Below are 12336 nucleotides of genomic sequence, written 5' to 3' on the forward strand. Positions count from 1 at the left end.
TTAATTACTAAATAATAATACTTTTAAATTTTAAAAAATTAATTAACAACTAGCTAATTTCATCTACACATGTATGGATACTATAAACATAGAATTAAAGGTGATAGGAGTGAGACTGTTGATAGGAAAGTAAAGGTGATCGATCGTTCTACAAGAAGTGGGATCGTTGATGGTAGAGTAAAGGAGTTCGATTATTTCTAGTAGGAGGGATCACTGACAGTAAAGTAAAGATGCTCAACCATTCCTAGTAGGAGCGGGATCGTTGGTGACAAAATAAAGGTGCCTGGATATATCATTCTAGTAGGAGAAGGATCAATGACGTCAGAGTCAAGATGTCCAACCATTTCTCGTAGAAGTGAGATTGTTGACGACAAAGTAAAGGTGCTTTATCATTTTTACTAGAAGTGGGATCGATGGCGGTAGTATAATGGTACCCGAACCGTTCCTAGTAAGAGTAAGATCACTAATGGGAAAGGTAGCAGGAGCAGAGTTGTTGATGGGAAAGCTAAAAGGAGGTCACTACTATAAAAGTTTGAGATATATAGAATGGAAAAAAGATAAAACAAGAGCAAAAAGCTCACATTTTGAAAACATGTGTGGAAATAAAAAAAAAAAAAGGTTATTCTCTGGAGGTACATGTTACGATAAATCTAAATTATATAAAAGAAAATAAAAAATATGTTAGCAAGATTAAAATGATTAAAGAAAAAGAAAAAATAATAAAAATATTGAATAATAAAAAAAGAAAAAGAAAAATTTTAACTAAAAACTCAAAATTCGAAGTCGATATATGTGACGTTCATTTTTATCTCAAATTTAAATTAGAGCTATAATCTTAATTATCTCAAGATAGGGATTCCTGTTTATGTCAAATTGGTTTTAGTCATATATATTCCAATTTTTTGTCAAAAAAAATCGTCAAGATTTAGGTATGCATCCTCTAGACAAATTGTGGATAAGACCTCAAATTTATCTCAAATTAAAGCTTGACTATATTCCAAACTTTATTCTAAATTTAATACAAACTAATGTACTAAATTCATAGTTTGATTGATTTGACATGTCAAATTGAGTCAAATAAGAAAAAAATTCTCATATTTTGACTTTAATTGTATCTTTTTCGAGATTGATGCATTCATATACGTGCATAAATCTCGAAAAGGAGGCATTTGACATTTGTTGAATAAGAAATTTTGGATCAATCATAAATTGTCACATCACGTATAAAATTAACAAATAAAAGTTGATATGTGTCGGAAATTGAAATTGAAGGCATAAATTGATAAATCCTGATGAAGCCACATGTTTTCATTATGACTGTTAGATCAAGTTAATTACGTTTTCTCAAACTAAATATTATTTATTTCGGTTACAATTTAATTGAGCCAAAAAATAGACTTAATTTAGACCAAATGTCAAGGAAGACCAAAGTCCATATAGTTGGGCCCATGGGCCATGTACTTCGGCCAACCAAATCAGAAAAATTTGGTCAGAGAGAGGGTAGAGAAAATTTTATTATAAGTAGATTAATCATAAGAATTAATAATTCAAGGTTTTGTTCTAACTCAACATTCTCTCCCATTCTTAAAAAGATTTGCTAATAAAAGGGTCAATGTACAATAAACTCTAAAGCTGCATAATAAGCAACCAACACAGGAAGAGAAACTATTGCCCCAAAAATCACCCTGCATTTCAAACAAAATGCCCACAATTTAATAAATTAACTAATCATGTAATCAACTAATATTAATAAAAGTATACAAGAAAATGTCAAAGTTAATTACAAAGATTTTATACCAATAATAAGATTTATAACTTATCCAAAACATATTCATCTTTCTTTAATAAACATGGAAGTCTCATTTTCAAAAATTCTAATTCAGTTTTAGAAACTGTGATTACGTTTAATAATTTCATTTATTTTATTATATACTTTAATCAATAATTAAACAATAGAAGAAAAAAGATAATTTGTAAAAAAATAGTTTTTTTTTTTTTTTTTATTTTTTTTTTTAAATTTGTGTTGATAAAGAGCAAATACTTACGCTGTGCTAAGAACATCTGCATGTAACCCATACTCTTTTGCATAGATAAATGATGTAATGGATTGTGGTACTGCTGCCTACAAAGATATAAAATTTGCATTAAAATGAATGTCATAAGAATTTTGAAATAAATTCAAAATTTGTTTTAGCTGGTTAAAACTTCTATTATGCTTGAATTTAGTCCATGCAATCAAATACTATTAACTAAAGCAAGTAATTTTCATACACTTTTAGTGAAAGGGTTTTAAAATACAAAAAAAATGGGTGAATGTGGAGGTATTGGTCGTTAGAGGTGACCGTTGTCGTCAAAGTTGATCATCGAACTTGGTTTCATAAAATGTTGTCGGAAGTGGTTTTCATAATTGACCCCAGAAAATAGTTGTCAAAATTAGCTATCGAAAATGTCATAGTTAAGAACCATAATTGATCTTCGGAGTTGGAGGTTTTTGTCGTAGTTCATTGGATTGAGCCAAAGTCGGGCTTAGCCCAAAAATCAAAGCCCCAAATTTGACTTAAGCCCAAGCCCTAGAAGGCTCAATTAGCACAACTAGTCAGGCTTGGACAAACCCAACCTCTTAAACCAACTCTTTAGTATCCGTACATGTGTAGATGATTTTTTAATGATTTTCACTTACCAACCCCAAATTTTGCATTTAATTCTATGTTTATAGTATCCATACATGTGTAGATGAAATTAGCTAGTTGTTAATTAATTTTTTAAAATTTAAAAGTATTACTATTTAGTAATTAATAATAGTTTTTACGTGTGTAAAAGATATATTGATATTTGGATTAAGCGGCTGGTTCATAGGTCAGCTCCAATTGAAAAAAAACGATGCAGTGTCCAATAAATCCAATTTAGGTTGAATTGGGTTTGACTAGTCATCTATTATTTTTGGGTTGAGATTTAATCAAATTTGGGTAGGGCTTGGATCCACCTTTGGATTTTGGATTTGAGGATGAAATTGAAATTCATTGCCGACGCGGTGCAATGAGTAATTTAATCGAAACATGATTTGATAAGAATTATAGTTTGTTCGTCAAACATGAGTTTAGTTCAACTAACACTTGTATGAATTTGAGGACAAGAGGTCTGGGGGGTTCTCAAGTTCAGATCCCCTACTCCCAATTTGTACTAAGAAACAATGTATTCTCACGTGTATATATATAAATATAAATAAGAGTGGTTAGAAAATTAAACCTGAATTATAGCTACACGAAGAACATCACCATGCAAACCCATGGCAACGGAGCCAATGGCCATTGCAGCTGGTCCAGCAATAAACTTCAACACCATTCCAACTATAGTGAGTGTTGGTCCACAAGCTATCAATTTTTCTTGCAAGGCCATGAAAATTCCTGCATTTGATTAAAAGCTATGCATAAACTAAACCAAAAATAAATATTATTGTTGTAATTCAACTGTTTAAAATATATGTTTTCTGATAAAAAAAAAAAAAGTCAGTTGAAGTTTGAAACTTATCTACCACAAACGAAAATGTATAAAATAAAATAATAATTGAAAGCATATACCGAGAAAATTATGTTCTTTGAATTATTGGTGAGAAAATATTATTCCCTTCATGATCATGACCTATTAGGCTATTATACCAGAGAAGAAAGATGCTTTCATATACTAGTGTCTTCGACTTAGTTTCTAAACTCTCTAAATTGTTATTTGTCGACCTAACATTGGATTGCATTTATTTTTATTTTTATTTTTATTTCTCTAGTCCAACAAGTTGAGTATTAGAATTTAAAGCCTTCAATTTCAAGGATAAAGTAATATATGGGTTTGATTACCTCTTTAACTTGAATTGAAAATATATAAGACATATCATTTCTTAAATACTAGTGCGTTTGTTTTCTTTCATGTAATTCGCTAGTATAATCCTAGAACTATAAGTTTGTTAAACTCCAATTCTTATGAGTTAAAAATATATTTTAACAACGTAGCATGTATATTTGTCAAAGTAAATATAACTCGACAATTATTTTTATTTATAGATGTATTCCAATAAAAAGTTGGAAATGTTGAATCCTCCCATTTGGTAGATAATTAACTAATAGTTAATCATTTGGTTTAAGTGGTAAAACAAACTATAGTACACAATATAATATGTTTTAATAATGTATTATGACTTGATTTTAACTTTTATTAATTGTAAACAAATATACTAACCTAAGATCCCATTAATATTATTTTTATTAGCTTATGTCATATATCCTTTTTGAATAGATTCCCACTCAAATCTTCAATTACAGCCACTAATCTCTTTCTTTCAAAAAGAATGAGAATTGAAAATTTTAATGGGAATTGCTGGACACTATAAAAATTTTAAATCATAATATAATCTACTTATAAAGTTTAAAAATTAAATGCAACCATTCAAATTAATCATCCTTAAATATAATCATTTTATTATTTTAAAATTAGTATCATCCATCCATCCATGTGTAAACTCAATTTTATACTTCAAACCTCAAATCATAACAATATCAAATATTATTAAATAGATAGAATTAGGTCAACTGGTTTAATTTTAAAAATAAGTGACTAGAAAATTAATTGAAATAGTCCACCTCAAAATAAATTCTAGAAAAAATTTCTAAATTTTATTTTAAATTTTAAGGGCTTTAATTCATTTTTAAAGTATATTTTAAGAATTCTTTTTTATGTAATGAATTTAAATAAAACTATTATTTTAAGAGAAGAAAAACGTCTTTTTTAGTTAATCTCAACATGTGGGATAAAAATGATTTGTTTGAAATATTTTAACTTTAATAAATTCAAACCGACCCTTAGTTTATTCATATATATTTTATAATAAAACAAAGATGCATAATGGAATTAAATTAAGAAAGAAAGTAAGTTTGTAATGTTACCCAGATTGAACATGGCAGTGCCAGTCCCAGCTTTTGACATTATTAGAATAGATCCTTCCATAATGCTTGGCATTTCAACATCCCATCTTCATCAAATTTTCAAAACATTAATATATATATATATATATATAGATATGAATCAGAGGCGTTTGCAAAACTATTAATTTTTTTTTTATGATAATAGAACCCCATGTCATTACATTTTTCTAAATTCCAAAAATAGTAAATTAAAAGCGGATAACCTCGGTAGCTCTATAAGATATATTTAAGTTGGATATGTTGGATAACAAATGAAGGTGTAACCACACAAAAACGAAATCATTTGTGAAAATTTGTGAGTCTAAGAGAATATTCTAAAATATAAATTTATAAAACAAAATACTATCAACTTTTCTAAAAAAATTTATTTTAAATGATAAATCTTGTAAAAATATTTACAAATATAACAAATTATATATAATTACAATCTATGTATGATAAATTACATGCAATAGATCAAAACCGACCACTGCGTTTATCGATTATGATACAAGTAACCATATATTATAGTCTATCACACCTCAAATAGGTTGTGGTATCATTTTATATTTTTATAATATTTTGATTTATTTTAAATATTATTTAACATCCACTCCCAAACATGTTATACTTCACTCTAAAAGGTTGAAATTAACCATGTGAAACTTTCACTAACTTAAAATTAGTTTTGAAAGTTAGTTTATGTTTATTTTTTTAAAAAAATAAAATAATTGGTCTTTATCCAATAACTAGCTTCTCTTCCTGAAGGGTTACCATATTTATATATTTAACTTTAACAAAAAAAAATAAGGTTAAATTTTTATAAGAATTTTAAACTTTAATAGGTAACAATTTAGTTATTTACTAGGACCTAAGAGGTGTTTCTAAACTAAAAATTAATTTTAAACTAAGGATGAATATTGATTTTAAAGATTTATTAAAATGAATATGAAAAAATTTGAACATTTACAAAGCATACAAATTAGCTGCACTAAAATAAGCATGGATAAAAGTAATTTACCTATAGCTAATTAAAGTTTCAAAGAAAAAAAAAAAAAAGAAGAAGAAGAAAGAAACCACTATCAAATGCAACTTTCTTTTTAAGCCTATGAGCATTTTATTTAATTCAATAAATTTCATTTTTCTTATGAAATAGAGAAATACCTTTTTGCAACAAATGCCCAAGCAAAACCAATGGTACAAGCATATGAGTTGGGATTCCCAGCCAACTTCACCCAAACTTTCTTCATCAAAGGCTTCAAAGAAGGCCTACGACTCTTACTACTTGATCTTCTTTCCTCACCCTCCATCCCCTCTCCCTCTAAATCCTTTTCTCCCTCTCCACCCACTTGGACAGTTTTTTCATCACTCACAGACCCCGAGGAATCTCCAGCAGCTACCAAATCCAACCCCGTTCGCCGAAGTTCCAACACAAACAATAGTGTAGTCAACCAAACAATCGCCTGAACCACCGAACCCTACACACTCAAAATTCAAAATTTTCATCGACATATCGACGTTATATTACGACCCGTGAATATAACCCTACTAATAAAAACATTTCAACATAGGTATTTAAAATCTTGCCTGCACAACGAGATCGACAGCCATTTCACCGTACATGACCTTAGCAAGAGGAACACCAATGACGAGGGCGTTGGTGAGCGTAGAGAGTGAGAAGCTGGTGATGGACCAACAGTAACTACCTTTGGTAGTACACTTGGTCCAAAAGGCCAAGACGAGAACGATGATAAGTTTTCCGATGGCGTCGGCAGCGATGAAAGGGAAGTTGAGATGAAAAGGATCGATATGCGAAGTGAATTCAAAGGTGAAGAGAGGGAGAGTGAAATAGCAAACTAATTTGTTAATGGCGTCGCACTGTTGTGTGCTAAAGATTTTCCACCATTTCACAGAGCCATAGCCTAAGATCAAAGCAAAGTACAATGGAGCCATGGCGGCAACCACCTTGTAAACATCTTCCCAACCGATCATGGCCACAAAATCCCCAACACTTCTTATTATTGGATTTTAGAGCACTATTAAAAACTAGGGAAATGCCCTATTTATATGTAAATGCATGAAGGTCACTGAATCAATTTTTTAGGATAAAATATTATTCTAGTACATCTTTAACTTTAATTTCTCAAAATTGATTTAATTTTAAAAAATGATTAAACAATAGTATTAATTTTCTTACAAAGAAATAATATGTAATTGTTGTAAATAACAGAACTAATCTAATAAGTAGTTATCAGTGTTTATCACTCATATTGATGTTTTATTACATTTATAAATATTTTTATTTATTTTGATTATATTTGAAAACAATCTTAATTTATAATAAAATTTAATAGATGATATAAAGGTTTTTTTTTTAAAAAAAATCAACAATAAAGTTATGGTGAGATCAGTTTGACTCATATACTTAATTTCAATTTAATTCCAATAAGTCTTAAATATATGTAAGCCCTTGAAGTTAATATTAATTTTTTTTTTTGTCTAAACACAAGAGCATACAATGGTTTTAGATCTTTTTTTTTTCTTCAGTCAACAATTATAAACTAGTTGTGAAGATTAAATTTAAGATATGCTTATTATTATTTGGGTTTAGATTCTTGAAAGTTGAAAGGTTATGATTAAGAGAACTTCTCATGTCATTTACACATCATGTTTTGATTTTATTCTTTTATTCTCTCTTATGTCTTAAAGATTCTTTTTTACTTATGCTGTTTGTAGAACTTTCATTTACCACAATGTTTTTTATTCATTTTATTATTAATTTAAGAAAACTATACTATTGATCCTGTTTGTTTAATTACAAACCTTCATTTTTGTTATTGTAGGTTCATCATGATGACCTTATGTTTGGTGATAGTCTTGGAAAACCTACTTTGTGCTTTTTTTTTTTTTTGTTAATTTTTGCAAGTTATATATATATAAATGTTATTATAATAATAGATGTCCTTTATATCCATTATGCTTAGTGTCCATATAGAATCATATATTACTCTCCCTTACATCCAATTCCTATACGATGTGTCTTGAATATACCAACACTTAGTAGCAATAATGTAATCCACCTCAAACTTGCCAAAAGTGGCATTTGATGGGTTTGTAAGATACACATTGATTGAATGTAACGCCCCAAAAATTAAGATAATTTATTGGGCGTTATTTTGAATCCATTTAATGAGAATTATTTGATTTAGGTGAGAATTGAAATTAATTAAATATTTCTTGGATAAATATTTAATTAATTAGAGGTTTTGGCATGTGGTGTTTGTTAAGTTTTTGTTTAAATGGTAGGTTAAGAGGATTAAGTAAAGTTGTGGATTTTTAGTATTGTTGAAGTTGAATTTAATTAAATAATTATGGATGTTATTTAATTAAATTGTCGGGTGAAAAGTTTGTTGGAGATTTAATAATTATATGTATATGTGGAAATATATATACAATTATTATGTTAATGGAAAAGATAATTATATTTGTTGAAGTATAATTATTTAAGGAAAAAATAATTATTTTGGAGAAAGAATATTTAGTAAGGAGAAAAAGTAAAATAATTATATTTTGGAAAATACAATTATTTGTAAAAGGATAATTACTTTGGAGAAAGATAAACAATAATTAATTATTGTGGAAGATAATTAATTATTTTGGAGAAAGATAAATAATAGTTAATTATTGTGGAAGATAATTAATTACTTTGGAGAAAGATAAATAATAATTAATTATTGTGGAAGATAATTAATTATTTTAGAGAAAGATAAATAATAATTAATTATTGTAGAAGATAATTAATTATTTTGGAAGAAAGGTAAATAATAATTAATTATTGTGGATGATAATTAATTATTCTGCAGAAAGATAAATATTGATTCTGGAGTGAAGTTGTTATGGTGGGTTAAGATAATTCATGTTGGAAGTTATAAGTGATTTATTGAAAAAGATTTGATTGATTAAAAGAATTGAGGATTTAAGTTAATTTGAGATTTTGGAGGGAAAAATTAATTTTTGTGGAATTGTAATTAATTGAGTATATATATATATGGATATATATACTTAATTAATAATATGGAAAAGTGAAGTTAATTATATGATGGAATATAATTATATTTGTTTGGAAAAGAAGATAATCCATAAGGAGAGAGATGGTTGATTTGATTGGACGAAAAAGATATATATTTATTTATAAGAGAGAATAATGGTTTAAATAAATATATATTTATTGTAGATTTTGGTGAGAGAAAAATAATAATAATAATAAAGAAGTATTATTATTATTACTAATGGTTATAAATGCCTAAGATTAAGGCATTTATTTAGGAAAGATAATGGGAATAAAGATATATTTATATTTTTTGGTATTATATATGTATCCTAAAAGGAAAAGGAAAAGGAAATAATAATAATAAATATTATTGTTATTATTTGGATCTATAAATAACATTAAAATGCTTAAGTTAGAAATAAAGGGAAAAAAAAAGGTTCTTCATCTTCTTCTCTAAGATAACCCTCTGTTGTAGTCGCCGCCTCATCAGTTGAAGTTAAGATTGGTCTCTTTGGAAGCTCTAGGATTTAAAGTGATGAATTTTTTCATCAAGGATAAGAGGATTTTCCAACCTCCATTTGAGGAACCTTGGTAAGCCAATGAAATTAAATTAATATTTTATTAATTTAATTTTGGATCTATTTGGGGTTTCTATAAAGATTCAATTGGCTAAACTTTTTAAGATCTAAATCTTGGATTTTTCCCAATCAAGGTTGAATCGGTTTCAACCCCAATTTTTAGTGTAACGACCCAACTTTCCGGACTAAGTTGAGGTCATTACTCAATACTACGACTCGACCACACAACACAAAATTTATAATGAACCAGCTACGATTTCTTAAAACGTTAGGAATATAACAACAAAACGGTATCGGGCCCTGTTTCAAATCACAGTTGCAAAAGTTTTGAATAAAATCTCAAGTCATCAAATCCAAAATTCACAAAGGTTTCAAATAAAATTTGTAAGTTATCAACAGAAAATCACCAAAACAGATATTCTAACAAAATACATCAGCGGAAGCGAAAATAAAATCAGACACGTCCATATGGCCTTCACGCATCCTTTTTGCCCCTCGTCGGTCTGCCCCTAGCCGTGCCCTTACCTGAAAAGTTAAGAAGAGAAAGGGTGAGTATAAACATACCCAGTAAGGGACCCACTACTGGGCCCGTTAGGGGACAACAGTTAACTTCCTATTCGGGGGTGCCCTACATAACAGTCTAGTGGTTCCGTAGAACGCACACATCAGTCCAGTGCTCCCGAAGGATGCACACATCGGTCTAGTGCTCCCGAAGGATGCACACATCGGTCTAGTGCTCCCGAAGGATGCACACATCGGTCTAGTGCTCCCGAAGGATGCACACATCGGTCTAGTGCTCCCGAAGGATGCACACATCGGTCTAGTGCTCCCGAAGGATGCACACATCGGTCTAGTGCTCCCGAAGGATGCACACATCCGTCTAGTGCTCCCGAAGGATGCACACATCGGTCTAGTGCTCCCGAAGGATGCACACATCAGTCTAGTGCTCTCGAAGGATGCACACATCAGTCTAGTGCTCCCGAAGGATGCACATATCAGCAAGGCACACTACCCCATAGATGAAGCTAACCGTTACCCCTCAGTCCATACTAAATCGTCCACCACAGTCACACCCCAACGGCATTCATATTACAGTTCCGCCATAGGCATTGTCAGTCAGATAGTATAGGTTTAAACAACTACACCCTCAGTTGCTATACGCGTCACCAATTCGCACACCATTAGGGAAAACCCTAGACCCAATCAACTAACCAACCAAAACCGGACTCACTGTCCTTCGCCGTCCAAACTCCATGATCAACATCCAGACCAGTGATTACTACATACTGAACCGTAACTTCAAGGTCCATCAATATAGAATCCCAATCTACAATTAGCAGTCACAGTACCTTTACATCAGACAAAATATAATAACAGTGCTTAACAGTCAACACACATACAGTTATTCAGTACAGTCACTAATGTGTAATCCCCTGTGGATTACTACGTTTCCAGCCTCGATCTGAGGTCCAGTAGTAGGAAAACCCTTACCTGATACTCGGTTATGCCCCTCGATCGAATCCACGCTCAACAGATCCACCTAAACGAAACACGAAGGTTTTAGTTGATGACTTTAGTATAAGTCGTTTTAAAAGGTCAGAAGCGACATCCGTTGACTTACCCAAGGAAAGGAAAACTACCTCCAAACAAGCCTACCGCGAGACCCGAGAACTCAAGCGTCAACTCTGTACTACCTTCAAGGAGAAAAGTAGGGCCATATCTTATTCCAATATTCAAACTCTAATCGGATGTAGCAACATTAGGGAATTCATCGAAAACAATCCTTACCAAAGACTCACCGTGACCCGGAGCGGAAGAAGGAAGGCTTAGGTGGCTTGGTGAAACAAGGAGCTCGGCTCGGCTTGAAGGCGTTCGGCTCGGCTCGGCTCGGCTCCACCTCGGCTCGGCTCGGCTTGGCCTCGGCTCAGCTCGGCTTGGCCTCGGCTCACAGCTCGGCTTGTGGCTCGGCTCAACTCGACTCGCGGCTCGGCTCAACTCGGCTCGCGGCTCGGCTCAGTGCGGCTCGCGGCTCGGCTCACTCGGCTCGCGGCTCGGCTCACTCGGATTCGTGTGTGGCTCGCGGCTCGGACTAGAAGCGGGTCTCGGGTTAAATGCGGGTCCTCGGGTCGGATGGATGAAAACTGCAGCCACGGTGATCGATTCTCCCCCGGCGAGCGATGGCGGCGGCGATTCGCGGACGACGCGCGAGGAACGCAGCTGGCTGTTTCGCGGAGCGTCGACGAGCGGCGGCAGATCTGCTGTTGTGTGAGGCCGAGAAGGAATCGGAAATGGATGAGGAGCCGCGGCGGACGACGGTGGCTGGTGGCTTCAACTACCGTGGATGGACGAGGCGGCAACGACGTGAGGCTCCAACGTGCGACGGTTGCAGGCCAGCGTTGAACGGAAACGACGAAGAAGAATACTCGTCGGGTGAAGGAAAAACGGAAGAAAAAGAAGAAGAAGAAGAAGAAAATCGGGGGGGGGGGGGGGGGGTGTGCGGCGCGCGAGGGTTTCCTTTTTTTTTTAATATATATATATATATATAAATTAAATAATAATAATAATTATTAATAATAAAATATTAATATAATAATAATATATTAAATGAAATTAATTAAAGTTTATATTAAAATATTACTATTAAATAATTAATTATTAAATAATAATATTAGTATTTTAAATAAATAAGAAATAAAAAAAATTATTAATATTAAAATAAAATGATAAATTACCTAATGATAATAATATAAATAAATAT

The 12336-nt window shown here is 31.6% G+C and overlaps 1 protein-coding gene across 1 annotated transcript; it reads right to left on the bottom strand.

The window, feature by feature from the left end:
- Positions 1 to 1501: 1501 nt before the first annotated feature.
- On the bottom strand, positions 1502 to 6989 carry LOC103485893 (auxin efflux carrier component 5). The gene is made up of 6 exons (XM_051085440.1): positions 6537 to 6989; positions 6114 to 6427; positions 4932 to 5017; positions 3247 to 3404; positions 2046 to 2122; positions 1502 to 1685 (listed from the first exon to the last, which is right to left on the bottom strand). The coding sequence occupies exons 1-6, from the start codon at positions 6939 to 6941 to the stop codon at positions 1610 to 1612; spliced, it is 1116 nt and encodes a 371-aa protein (XP_050941397.1). The 5' UTR covers positions 6942 to 6989; the 3' UTR covers positions 1502 to 1609.
- Between the last annotated feature and the right edge of the window lie 5347 nt (positions 6990 to 12336).

The sequence above is a fragment of the Cucumis melo genome, chromosome 5 (assembly GCF_025177605.1).
Source record: "Cucumis melo cultivar AY chromosome 5, USDA_Cmelo_AY_1.0, whole genome shotgun sequence".
Classification (NCBI taxonomy): domain Eukaryota; kingdom Viridiplantae; phylum Streptophyta; class Magnoliopsida; order Cucurbitales; family Cucurbitaceae; genus Cucumis; species Cucumis melo.

Bases quoted from the DNA above. Each gene is read 5' to 3' on its own strand.
- LOC103485893 (XM_051085440.1), bottom strand. From the start codon at position 6,941: ATGATCGGTTGGGAAGATGTTTACAAGGTGGTTGCCGCCATGGCTCCA. The intron at 6,428-6,536 runs GCAAGATTTTAA...TTGAGTGTGTAG, and splicing joins CTGTCGATCTCGTTGTGCAG to GGTTCGGTGGTTCAGGCGAT. The intron at 2,123-3,246 runs GTTTAATTTTCT...ATATCTTTGTAG, and splicing joins TTCGTGTAGCTATAATTCAG to GCAGCAGTACCACAATCCAT.